Source organism: Callorhinus ursinus, unplaced genomic scaffold (assembly GCF_003265705.2).
Source record: "Callorhinus ursinus isolate GAN/ISIS: 27379988/994484 unplaced genomic scaffold, GSC_fseal_2.0 scaffold1, whole genome shotgun sequence".
Lineage (NCBI taxonomy): Eukaryota > Metazoa > Chordata > Mammalia > Carnivora > Otariidae > Callorhinus > Callorhinus ursinus.
In genome coordinates, this window is record NW_027397063.1 from 57,610,563 (window position 1) to 57,624,560 (window position 13,998).

General features: G+C 38.1%; 1 protein-coding gene across 9 annotated transcripts in view; it reads right to left on the reverse strand.

Moving 5' to 3' along the window:
- GOLGB1 (golgin B1) overlaps positions 1–13,998 on the reverse strand; it is a 98,257-nt gene that overhangs the window by 27,188 nt on the left and 57,071 nt on the right. For 8 of the 9 annotated variants that reach the window (XM_025875017.2, XM_025875025.2, XM_025875006.2 and 5 more), the window contains 3 exons: positions 13,914–13,987; positions 5,857–11,045; positions 3,097–5,020 (listed from right to left, as the gene is read on the reverse strand). In XM_025875017.2, the coding sequence (XP_025730802.1) occupies positions 3,097–5,020; positions 5,857–11,045; positions 13,914–13,987 (7,187 nt within the window). The remainder of the gene's footprint in view (positions 1–3,096; positions 5,021–5,856; positions 11,046–13,913; positions 13,988–13,998) is intronic. The other variant, XM_073894246.1, reaches the window with a different exon arrangement.

Consider the following 13,998-nt stretch of genomic DNA (forward strand, 5'->3'; position numbering starts at 1 on the left):
ACATGATTTTACTCATATGTGGAACTTAAGAAACAAAACAAATAGTCGAAGAAAAAAAAAGGCAAAAATGCAGACTCTTAAATACAGAGAATAAGCTGATGGTTACCAGAGGGGAGGTAGATGGGGAATGGGTGAAACAGGTGAAGGAGATTAAGAGTACACTTATCTTGATGAGCACTGAGTAATGGACAGAATTGCTGAATCACTATATTGTATACCTGAAACTAATGTCACACTGTATATTAATTATCCTGGAATTTAAAAACAAAAATTTTTTTTTAAAAAGAACAAAATAAGTATAGATAAATACATACAGCTCTGGAGATTTGCTTTCTACCCTTTAGGTAGAAATTGCCTAAGTACCTATTTGATTATGGGAAAGTCCTAAGGAAGTTCAAATAGGTATGAAAACTCCAGAATGTTTTCAGAGTTGTGACACTGTAGGAGAATCCCCAGGGCTTATTCTCTGCCACTTGGACCCTCAAACTTTGAGAAACTTACCCTTGAATAACTAAGTAAAGAAGAGAACCAAAGTAAGCTAAATCCCTTTCAGACCTAAATCATTTCTGGGGGTGGTCCTGAGGGAAAGGAAGTATAGTGTAGGCAGAGGTGATAAACTGCTGGCCTAAGCTGAATGTTTAAACTGATAGTGGTTGACATAAGATAGCTCCCATACTTATCATACATGCAGCCAGTGACTGAGAGACTATAAACTTCAATACCCATGACACAGACTAAGAACAAGTATGTGGAAAAGAGCTGATGGACAGTTAACAAACATTCCAAAGTATGCAGAAGGGCTTCAGCAGACTGCAATGAACCTCATATGTAGTATTACCAAGTCAAACTGTCAGGCCTTCCTGTGATTTATAACCCTGCCTTGGCTTTCATTTATGGCAGATGTAAAAGCAAATGTTTCCAGAACTCCCCTACATGACAGTTTCACAAATGGAAAAAAGAAGTGTTTTCAGTAACAACCACAAAAATAAAGAACGGCCACCAATTGTTGATTATCTACCATATAATTAATCACTCCTATGTTAAAATCATAGGAAATACAAACAAGGATAAGTCATGACACACACATAGACATATATACACATACACATCAAGACGATATGGGACAAATGAAAGTACTAGAGAAGTACAGAAAGTAATAGTGATTAAGTGATCTGGAAATGTAACCAGAGAATTTGAGCTCCAGGGTGATGTTTAATAGCGGGAAATACTTGCTCAAAAAAGGAAAATTGAGAGGACATTTTGGTTCAGAGATGGTAATATGGAAGTACTAGGTAAGATTATTGCATAATGAGTAGATCAGTTTGGCTGCAATGAAGAGTATGAGTAGGGGAGCAGTAACAAGGAAGACTGGAAAGAAGGACCTAGACAAATTTTGGGTCTCAAATGCCAGACTAAGAGGTTTGAATCCTAAGCCTATTCTAGAGATAATACAACTGTTAAAGGTTTTTGAGCAGTACAGTAATAAGAAAGCAGAGCTTCAGACTTATTCAGCAATGGTATATAAAATATACTGGAAAGTGACAAACTGGGAGAAGCAGTATCACAACAGTTAAGGGTACATTGTTAAGAACTTATCCTAAGATGATGATGATGGAAAGGAAAAGAGATAATTGAGGCCCATTGTGGATAAAGTGACAGACCTTGATGATAAATGAAATAAAATCATAGACAGTTATGAGCCTTAGGGAACAGAGGAACATTACTATGGGTTATAGAAATATAGAAGTAAAAACATGCTGACTTGGCATATCCAGCAGACAAAAATGTGGAATGGGGATTGAGAGATAGAAAGGGCTGAGAGATAGCAAGTTTTGTCCCCAGTGTTTAGAACAGATAAGAGGAGTAAAGCAATTCACTAAATGAAACCTTGTGTATTCAAAATCTAACCTAATAGCTTCCAGGAAAAAGATTTTGACTTTGAAGATAATCAAGTCCTAGATGCTATACACTACAACTTTGGGGTATATACTGTTCTGATGAAAACCTTTTGCATCTGCATTCTGAAAGCAACAAAAAAAGGTTTAGCTCCTAGGACAAAGTCAGTTGAACTGAAACTATTTTTAAGATATAAAGAAATATGTGTACATTATATTGTTGTCAAAACCACAGCTGAAAAGAGGGGTTTTGTTCAGATTACAAAAGTGAAAAAGTTATCTATAAATACTGGATATTAAGTGTAATATGAACAAATTGCCTACAAAGAAAAAGAAAAATTAGAACAAGAATTTGTAATTGGGGCAATGATCTTTTTATTCAGGCTAATCTTAAAAACTAGAATTTTCATATTCTGGACATGGGTCACTTTTTAATGGAAAATCCAGCCTTTTGAAGCTCAATTTATTTCCTATTTGGCCTAAGTACATGGCCTTGAAAGAGTTAAGAACTGTCATGGAAGTGAAGACAGTAACCTCACAAAGTAGAACCTGGCTTGGCTCATAGTTCCAGTTTTTGCTTCTGAATCTTGATAAGCTGGAAGTTCTTAGGAAAAACAACCTGGATTAAACTACTGGATCCTACTAAAAGCAAAATTTTAGCATGAGAGATCCTCCTTATCTTTCTCTCAGATTGAAAAAAACTTGGGTATTAAACTTTAAAATTAACCTTTTTAACCCATTTAACTTTTTTGGTGACAAATTAGGGTTGAGATATATACATGAGATAAGCTGAGTCCTCTCTACCCTTAATTCTACCAGATAACCTGAGAAGGCCCCGAATGACCCCTACACCTTCGTTCAATTAAACTATGACAAATTCTGGAACTATTTACATGTGTGTATAAAATATATAAAACAACCTCCATCTCTTAGTCCTTTTATAACCAATGGAGAGTTTTGTGCAAAGAAAATCTGTAATTGTCTTTAAATGGTAATGGCTGATTTAAAGTAATTTAAATAATGTTTGTGTGTTTCTCTAAGACCAAACAGAACCTGTGGGATGTATAATACTGCCCCAGAGTGCCCAGAATATGTGTAAGAATGTGCTCATCCTTTTCTATAGAAATGAACATTTTTAAAGAAAGTCTCAAAAACTCTCAAAAGAAGATCAGAAAGATCAGAAAGAGAAGCAGACACTCACTAGTCGGTCTCTGTCATTTTGGAGTGATGACATAGCTTTCTTTAAACTCTGGACTTCAGCTGGGCTGGTTGCAGGCTGGGCTGCAGGCTGGACTGCAGACCTCTGCTTCCCCTCCTCCAACTTGTGGAATTTCTCCAGTTCATTCAACAGGTGATCTCTCTCATTCTGTAGACTGGCCATAGCCTTGGAAAAGGACTGCACTTGGTTGTAAGAATCTTCTAGTTGTGAGGACAAGTGAAGCAGTTGCTCATCTTTGGACAGAAGCTGTTGGTTAAGTTTCTCGAGGTGAGGCAAGCTGTTATCCTCAGTGGAGTTCCCTGAAAGGGCAACTTTAGAAACAAGAGCATCTCTCCCCCTGCTTACGAGGCCCTGTTCTCTCAGCTGTTCCAGCTCCTTCAGACTGGCACTGTATTTCCTTTTCAGTTCATCAAGCTCCTCATTGGCATGATCTCTGCTATTTTGTAGGGAATTCATAGACCTTCCAAAAGACTGGATTTGTGCTGTGAGATCTTTATTTTCTTTGGTGACCGAAAGTAATTTCTGTTCCATGTCCACCAGATCTCTCGCCAGCTCTGCCACTCTCTCTTCTGCGGTTTCTGTTTCGTTTCGCATTATCCCTGCATCATGATGAAGATGCTTCAATTCTTTCTTCAGTTTATCTTCAATTTCACCCACCTTCTTGGCAGCCTCCTTCTGAACACAAACCAACTCCTCTTCCAGTTCTGTAATTCTCTTCTGAGAGGAGGAAAGGGTAGTACTTAACTTCTGTACTTCTTCTTCTTTTACTTTTAATTGGGCCTGAAATATTCCCAAAGTTCCTTCTTCTTGCAAGGCTGTCAACTGTCTCTTTAGTTGGGATACAGACATCTTTAAGCTCTCAGTCTCTTTACACAAACCTTGTTTCTCCTCCTCTAGAGCAAGAGAGGACCTCCGCAGATCCTCCTTTCCATCCTCAGACTCCTTCAGCTTTTCTTCCAATTTGGCACATTCACTTTTCAGCTCCTTATTCTGCTGAAGTTGAGCATCAAGGAGTTGCTTTTGCTGGCAGTCCTTTCTTGATATCACTTGGTTCAGGTCTTCTCTATATTGGATTAGTTCTGCATCTAGTTTGGCATTCTCAGAATTGAGATCATCCATATGACTTCGCAAGCATCGAATTTCTTCTTTAAGCTTGTTATTCTCAGCAGCAGCATCCTGGATGAGTTGATCTTTTTCCAGGATGACAGAGAGATGTCGCTCTTCCAGCTGTTGGTAGTCGCTGACGATGCGGTCTCGGTCATCCTGGAGAGAAGACATGGATTTAACAAAGGAATTCAACTGAGCCTTCTGCTGCAAGTTTTCCTTTTTGATGGCTTTCAGTGTCTCCATAAGCTGTTTGGTTTTGTCAACAGCCTTTTTGTTCTCCTCTTCTAAGACAATATTCTCCTCTTCCTCCTGGGACAACAGGTTTTCCAATTCTTTAATTTCTTTATTATGTTGCTGATGCAGTTCAGCAACAGCTACTTGGACTGCCTGTTCCTTGGCAGAAAGCAGGCTTATAATCTTCTGCTCTTTCATGTTTATTTCTTCATGCAGCCTGCTGGTCAGTTGTCTGGAGGCCTGAAGATCTGTCTCTAGCTGTTCATAACTGAACTTACAATTCTGGATATCAGCCTCTTGCCGCTTTATGATTCCTTCCAAGTTTTCTTTATTTTCCTTACATTTTTCTAAAGAGTTATTTAAATCAGTCGACTGGTCTCTGAGAATCTTAAGTTCTGATTCCAACTTAGCTAATTCATTCTGAGAACTGTGGTATAGTTGTCGAATCTCTTCTAGCTGGGACAAAAGTTCTTTGTTTTCCCCCTGCAGAGTATCACAGACCTTCTGTTGAAGCTGAACCTCTGTCTGGGCCTTGGACTCCCAAATCTGCTTGTCATGTTCAAGCCTGGAAAAAAAAAGAGAGAAGGTCATTAATCACAGATTTCCAGGAAAAACTATCTGATGCCTAAGGAACATATATGACAACACTACTCAGATCTAAAGATGAATCAGTATTCATAATTAAAGGTGCTCATCCTTTCCATGAAGAGATATTAGCTCTACTGGATGCTCTGTATTAAAGGTATAGTGCACCTAAGGGTATAAAAGTCATAAAGCTCCAAAACCATGTTGCTTATTTTAGTGACATGACTTTGTACAGTCTAGAAAGCATTATTTTCTCCTATTTTGCTTTACTTTGCTCCAGACAAGCTCACATCTAGCTCCTTAAAGGAATAATCTTGGTATGACAGACAATGAGGGAACCTGTCTCAGAGCAGAAAAATCCTATTAAAAGTGGAGGAGTACCCAGTATGGGGGACACTATTAGTTCTTGAACTTGAAAAATGATATAAAATTGAAGTTAGAGGAAAATGACTCTCATGCGTATGAACTGATGTGGAATACAGGGAAGAGAAAAGAGGAGATCATTTATGAGGCTAAAGCAATCATTTGGGAGTACCACAGTAAAAATCCAAAGGTAGTGGAAATGAAAATGAAAAGAAAGGGAGAAATCAAAGCGATCTCTCAACAGAGAGAAGGGAAGAGGAGCAGACATGAATTTTTCACCTAATACTAGCCAAAAGTCATTGACAAAAAAAAGAGTCAGAAGTGAGAGAGAATGTAGTTTCTAGGGAAATTTAAGCCAAAATTAGTCCCATAATATTAAAGGGAATAAAAATAGTTTCGAGGCTTTCTTTGCCTTCAGTTACTTTTAGAAAAGCAAAAAGGTTACCCATTTACCTGGAAATACTGATCTTCAATTCTTCCATGTGGATGGACATCTGCCTAAGTTGATCCTTTAGAACACTGCAGTTCTCCTCTTTGAGTCTAATTTCTTCTTCTTTGGTTTGAATAGCATCACTGAATTTCCTCTCCCATTTCTTGGCTTCATCTATCACCCTGTCTCGATCATCCTGGAGGGAAGACATGCTCTTCGTGAAAGCTGCAAGCTGGGCCACAGTACTGTCCAAGTTTTCCTGAAGTTGCTTAACTTCCTTGTCTTTCTTGTTCAAAGTAATCTGAATCTCTCCAAATGTCTCTTCCAAGTGGACTTTTTCTCTACGCAAAGCATCCAGTTTCTCTTGCATGTTCTTCTTCTCTTTCAGGTGTTTCTCTTCTACTTGCTCCAGTCTTCGCTCCAGATCTTCATCCTTTTGTTTCATTTGGCTTTTAACTGATTCTTTGTTTGACTGAAGTTCCTTTTTCAACTTGAGATTGTCTGCTAGGACCCTTGCTGCTTCACTCTGAGTGTCATCTAGCAGTACTCTGAAGCTAGCCAATTCTGCTTCTGCCTTCTTGCGGTGTTCGGTGGCTTGAGCCAGATTTTCTTTGGTTATTTCCAAATCTTTTTGAGACTCAGTCTGAACAAATTCTAGGGCCTTAACAGTTCTCTCCAGAGCACTAATTTTCTCTTGATACCTGATGCAGTCCTTCTGCAGCTGCTTTACTTCTTGCTGCTTTTCTTTTAAGAGCTCCTGGAGTTCCTTTGCATGGCTTTTATTGCCAGGTCCCTTCTGAGCACCTTGCATTTTCTCCAAATATTCCTTTCGTATTTCTGACTCCACCTTAGTTTTCTCCTTAACTAACTGCTGCTTTTCTTCTTCCAATTCACTCACACATTTTTTAAGGTTCTGCATTTCAGATTCTAGTAGCTCATTTTTTATTTGGGCATCTGTAACATCCTGATAGTAATTTCCAATGCTTCCATTAAGTTCTGCTAATTGATTCATAAGCCTCTCTTCCAAATCATCTTTCTCTTCTTCCGCTGTCTCCTTTAGCTTGGTAACTCTGGCAAGTTCTTCTTGTATTTGCTGATTTGATAGGTTTATTTTGGTTATTTCTTCCTGAAGCATTTTTAGTTCACCATCCTTTGCTGATATTTGACTCAGTAAAGCACTTCTCTCATTTTCTAAAGTCTGGCTGAATTCCCTTTCTTTCTGCTTTTCTTCCTCTAACTTAGCAATTCTTTCTTTGAGCTGATCAATCTGCTGAAGGTAGTTATTAATTTCATCATGTGAGCTGACATTCTCACCTTCATCAGGCTTCTTGGCACTGTTCTCTGACAGAATGGATTCCATATCTTCGGGCCTTGCGCTCATGCCCCGAGAATCTTGCTCATTAGACTCACCTGGGACAGAATGCGTTGCCCCTTCAATGATATCCCTTTGGTTATCATGTTTCTCAGAAGCCTCTAGGCTAGCTTGTTTGGACACATTACTTTCTACCTGATGCTTTAAATCTTGAACCTCTTCACTTAGAGAGTCCTTCTCAGTCATTAAAGCCTCAAACTCTTTAGAAAGGGTTTTATATTCTGTTTTGACCCTTTCTAGTTCCTCTTTCAAGCTGGAATTGGAAGAAAGAAGTGCTTCCATACCATCATTAGATGTACCTCCTCCAGAGTGTACCTCTGCTCTAAGCCGGTCATTCTCTTCTTCCAGTTCTAGGATTTTCTGCTGTTTAGATTTGGCAAACTTTCTCATCTTTTCTTTCATTTCCTCCATTTCCTGTTCAGCTTCCTGCAATTGCTTTTCTGCCTCTTTCTTGTTTGCTTCTGTGCTTCTTAACTTGCCATACAATTCTTGTTTCTCCTGTCTCACAGTTTCCACGACATGCTGAATCCTTTCTGCCTCATTACTGACATTCTCGTAGGACTGCAGAAGTATTTCATACTCTTTTTGTAACTCTTTGTGTTTCTCTTGCCACTCGGTGCTTTCTGCAATCTTAGAACATTTCAAAGATTCAATTTCCTTCACTAAATTTTCCTTGTCTTTAGTAAGATCCTCCAGAGCTAATTTCAGACTTTCACAAGAGCCACTGAGACTTTGATTTTCCATTAAAGATCTGTCCATTTCTGTAATGAGCTTGTCTCTTTCTTCCTGAAGAAGAGCTAACCTTCCTAAGAATATATCTTTTTCTTTATTTTGAGTAGAAACTTGGCTTTCCACATCTGCCAGAGACTTAGTGAGATGTTCAATGGTATCTCTGGCCAAAGACAATTCCTCTTGGAGACCTTTGTTTTCTTTTAGTGCTTCTTTTCGGGAAATAAGGGCAGCTTGCAGTTTCCTCTGTATTTGTTGCTTTGCTTTACTTTCTTCTCCAGTCTCTTCTGGTTTTTGCTTCATTTCACAAAGTTCCACCTGTAACTGCTTTATCTTCTCATCATGTTCTTTGGCTTGCATTTCCAGCTGTGTATGCAGAGCCTTGATTAAATCCTCTTGTTCCATTATCTCTGTTTGTACTCTCATAAGGGCCTCTTCTTTCTCATTAAGCTGTCCAGAAAGGTATCTAACTTCGTCTTCCTTTTTGCCTATGAGTTTTTGCAGTTCATCTAGTTCAGGCTGCAGTTCTCTTAGATGTTCTAATCTGGCAATTTCTAGCTGACTGCTTTCCAGTTTCTGCCTCAGGCTTTCTGCATGGGCTTCAGCTTCATGGGATGCTGTCCTCAGACTTTGGATTTCCAAACCTTGTTTATTTATCTGCTCTTGTAACTGAAATATCTCTTCTGATTTTTTAGTAAGCTCACTTGTTGCAGAACTAACCTTCAATTCCAACTCCTCTTTCTCGGCCTCTATCTCTTTCAGCTGGGTCTTAATCTGGGCAAAAGTAGTATTGCCCTGCAGAGCATCTGCATCTTTAGGATGAGAAAGCAAGTCAGACTCTGAAACAAGTTGAGCAGGTTGCTGCTCTGTGGTTTTGAATAAAGGCTCTTTTGAACTTGGAGTGGGAGAGCCTAGATCCTGCTGGTCAATGCCCAGGAGTTTTCTGTCTATAGACTCCTTTACCTGAATCTGGAGTTGTCTTAGCTGGTCTCTGATGTTCTCATTTTCTTTGCTCTGCTCATCAAACTGTTCTTGTAAGCGATTATAGTCATTCTTCTGGTGCTTTAGCTCCTCCCTAAGATGTCTTTCTTTCTCCTGTGCCTTCTGTAGAATCGCCTTTCGAGAGGTTAACACTTCCTGTAACTTCTTTTGAACTTGCTCCTTTTCTTTTTCTAGGTCCAATATCTTTTCTTCCAGTTCTGGTTTCCAGTGTTCTCCACTACCTGCTCTAGGTGGACTGATCGCCACTGTTTCTTTTACAGACATTGCTGAGTCTCCATCCCCTACATCCTTGTTACCTGTGGTTAATTTCTGGATAACTCCTTGGTTTTCAGTGATTTCTGCTTGCAGCAAATCTATTTGGTTTGTCTTCTCTTGCAAGTTCTGATTCATCTCTTTGATCACAGCCTGTAACTGTTCTTCAGCTGCTACCTTTTCTTCTAAATCCTTCCTTATATGCTCTAATTCCACCTCTTTCTCAGATATTGTCTGTTTTAAAGAAATTTCTATTTCTTGACACTTAGCAGTCATACATTTTTCTGAGTCTTCTTTGCTCTCTTTATCTTCCTCCATTTCCCTCTTCTCACACTCATTGAGCGGGATCTCTTTCGTAGACTCATCTTTCACTTTGGCCAATTCCTCTTCTAATCTACTAACTTTCTGTAGAAGCTCCTTTCTGTTAATAAGAGCTGCCTGGAGCTTTCTCTTTCTCTGTTCACTTTCTTTCTTCACAAGGTCTAATTCATGCTTAAGCTCTTCTTTACTTAGGAGCCCTGCTGGGTTCAGCTCATCATAATTCTGTTTAAGGCCAGAAACAACTTCTTTATCTTCTTCCACCTGCTCTTTTTTTGCCTCTTCAGCTCTGGATAATAAGTTCAGCTGTTCTTTAAGAGTCTTAATTTCAATCCCAAGAGAAAACTTCTCTTCATTAAGCTGGACCATTTTCTCAGTCATACTAAAGCTGATTTCTGTCACTTGCTGATCCTTCTCCAGGATGGTTTGTTGGAGGGTTTCCACATCTCTTTTTTTCTCTAATAAGAGTTGATCCATTTTTGCTATTTCAAGTTCCTTCTGTGAAAGAGTCCGGGAAAGTTCTTCCATCTTATTTGAGATATCCCTCACACGTTCTGCCTCTTCAAGCACTTCATTTTCCTTCTTCTGCAGCTGGCTTTGCAGGCTTTTTATCAGTGTACTCTGCTCAGAAAACTGAAGCTGTATATCATCCAGTTCATTCTGTAAAACTTCAATTTTCACATCTTTAGATTTGGCTTCTATGCTAAGACTGTGGATCTGTTCAGTAAGCAAGTTGTGATGAGTCGTTTGACTTTCATAGTCAAGTCTTCTTTGCCTTTCTTCTTCTGCAAGTTTCACTTCCAGTTCTTGTACCTGAGCCCTCAGTTCTGTTACCACACTAAGTTCCTTCACTTGAGAAAGAAGCTGGTCTCTTTCTTCAGACAAAGCAGTGAATGCGCTGTTGGTGTTTTCAGCATTTTTCCTAAACTCTTCAATCAACTGGGTTAGGCTGCTGATTTCCTTAGCTTTCTCATCTAAACTTTCCTCATAGATATCTTCTGCTTTACGAAAGCTTATTTCAAGCTCTGAAATTTGCATTTTTAGCCTTTCCAATTCATCCTGGTGACACTGACAAATTCCTGGTACAGCAGAAGGGGGTTTATCAATATCATCCTGCTCGACTGATTTTAATTCCATCCCTGTGTCATTTAAAGATATTTCCTCAGATGTTCTATTCTGAAGTTTAGTACTCATCCGCTCTTCTTTTTCAACTGTTGGAAGACTGCTCTCTTCATGTGACATCGAGGGAAAATGTTGCCCTGTATCTTCAGGCATTATTTTCATGCCAACTGTAGGTATTCCTTCACTCTCTGTCTGCTTCATTTCTTTCTGGTCAGGGACCTCAGGGTTCCCCTCAGCCTTTTTTCCCTGGAGCTGCAACTTAAGAAATGCAATCTCTTCTTGAGCTTCTTTCATTTCCAACAATAAAACTGACAGTTCTTTATGTTTCTGAAAAAATGTGTTGTCTAGGACATCTTGTCCACTCTCCTCGGCAGAAGAGCTGCTCCTATTGAGCCTTGTAATATCAACCATGCTGATCTATTTAAAAAAAAAAAAAAAGAAAGAAAAGAAAGGAAAAGCCTCAATCAGGTGTCTTATAAGAAAGAGCCTACTAAAAACTCATATTTCATGCATTTTTCAAAACCTGCAACTTACTAGTCCAAACGTCCTATCATAAAACTGCTAAATACTTTTAAAATCAGTTTTTATTTTCCAAATTGGACCTCTGAGGGTACCCTGTCAATCGTATAGGTCAAGCCACATTCATAAGACCTATGGCAACCCGGAACTCCTTTTCTGGATATCCCTTACTTGGTAAACTGTTTTCTTTGGATTAAAATTCCTAAGTGTTCTCTTAAGAACCACTTAAAAATAAAAAGGGAGGTGGGATGCATTAAATTTTGTTTCATACCATACCAAAAAAGAAAGTTATAATTCTTTTCCTAAACTCTCCATTGAAATGGGAACTATTAGATAAGACAGCCATTACCGGGTAAGTAGATTATCAAACAAGTAGGTTAAGATAAATTACCATGATCACATAATCAAAAAGGAGTTCTGCTGAGGCTTGGGTATGAAATTACAGACTTGCTTGACAAAATACTATTATTACAAAGATAACTCTGTTAGACTGCTCAACCCATATACATTATTTCTATAATTGTCTTCCTGGGAAACAAAATCAATGGGTCTCCTGATAAATTTCATTAGAATTTTACTAAATGAGTCTGGGGACAGTGTACATAAGAAAATCTCTACCTTTGCCAACAGCACCATTTTTTTTTCCCCAGAAAAAATTCCAATTTGACAGGAGAAAAAGAAAAGAAAGAAAAACCCATAGGACTGTCAAATAATGTAGTGGTCAAGAGTATAAGCTCTGCAGCCCAACTGCCTAAATTCACACCTTTGCTCTGCCATTTACCAGCAAAAGCTGGCACACAGCAAGCATTCAGTATTTGCTATTATGTTGAACATCCTCAGCCACTGAACAAGAAAAAAAATTCATCATTTTAAAATTATTGATTTTAAGAAAGATTATTTTTCATGAGCATTATTTTTAATCGCTTAAAATGCTTTGCTCTCTGTATTATTCATACTCAAATTTCTGGAGACTAAAACTGAACACAGTATTTAAGCACATAGAAAAAGTTCCTTTATAATTTCTTCATGTCACATTCCTATTTTATCCATCCCTATATACATTAAAGACCTGATATAGCAAGGTATCACTTCTGCCAGAAGACTTCAATATAATTCCCTTTTTGTTCTCTCTCTCACCTTAAGTATAATTTCCTCTTTTTGTCATGCCACTTCACTCACTCTCCTCCTTCCCTTGGTCACATCCTCTGTTGCTCCCTACGATATCTACAGAATTCAATCAACTTTTTGGCTCAAGTGAAAAATCAATGTTATTCACAATGAGAGAACAGAGAACCAGAGAACTTTGCTTTTTCCAGCCACTCTCATTACTTTTTCTGATAATACTAGTCTTCCCCTTTCAGTTGAGCTTACACATTCTAGGAACCTTTTCTACTCACCTTCTCTTATCCCAAAGGATTATCTTAGGTACCATTCCTTTTGCAATTTCTGTGTGTATGTTTTTCCCCTTTTCCATTGTTCTCTGTTTATTTGTTCTCCCTTCTGGTATTGTTTTTCTTTTTCTTTAGAGATTACCATCTTTCTTATCTGTTCCTCTTTTTTGATCTAAGTTGTCTTGTTTTCACTAGACACTACTCCTAAGCATCTTAAAACATTAAGCACCTGCTTGCCCAAGATTCATTTTTACTCTGCCAGTATCCATATAATGCTACAACTTTCAAAAATTTAGTTTCCTTTTGCCAATTTTGTTAACAGAGCATCAGTAGTCCCATCAAAAGATACTGAATATAAGTGTAGTGGTTAATTTTATTGTCAAGTTGGCTAGGGCATAGTACCCAGATACTTGGTCAAACATTATTCCAGACGCTTCTGTAAAGGTATTTTTTTAGGTGAGATTAACATTTAAATCAGTACACTTTGAGTGGATTACCCTCCATAAAATAAGTGGGCCTCATCCAATCAGCTGAAGGCATTAACCAAGAAAAAAAAAAAAGACTGACCACCTCCAAATAGAGGGAATTCTGCCAGCAGGCTGCCTTCAGACTGTAACTCTTCCCTGGGTCTCCAGCCTGCTGGCCTACCTAACCTGCAGATTTTGGCTTTGCCAGCTTATACAATTGCATGAACCAATTCCCTTAAAATAAATCTCTCTCTACATATATACACACTCCCTATTTTGTTTCTCTGAAGAACTCTAATATAATAAGCAGATACTTTTTTTTTTTTTTTTTAGCAGATACTAAAGTTACATTATTCCTCAAGGCCATTTATGACTCTATCATGGACTTCTTGATTGGAAGAATAAAGCCAGTTTAGCACAATACAGCTAACAATAATCTTAAATCAACAAAATATTAAAGAACCACACATTTCTTATAGTAATTTTCAGGTTATAAAAAGCACCAATCTTCAAAAATTCCCTTTTTAATATAATCTGAAATGAACCTAGGCCAATTTAGTGGAGGGGAACTAGAGATTTTACCTAATCTCACTGAGAAACTTTTCTGAGATGGGAAAAGAATTTGAGATAAATAGTAACCCAGTATGAGAAATGGATTATCAAATCCCAAATAAATGGCTACTGTACTTGCAATTTGGTTCAGGACAAATTTAAAAATTCCAAATATTCAGAAATGAATGAGACTAAATGGGAAATAATACCCATTATGACTTTCTTAAATAGATCTCACTTTCTAGGTAATGTAATGCTCAGTCAACATTAGAAAACTGCAGAAATGTTTAGGTTTGAAGCTAACTCCTCTTGATCTAGTTCACATTCTGGTTATTTTTAAGAACATTATCACTTACCTCACTGACTTCTCTATCTGCCTCTCCACTTCTATTCTGAGCCTCCAAGAGAGTAATCTGAGAAGATAGTTTTTCTGAAAGTCAC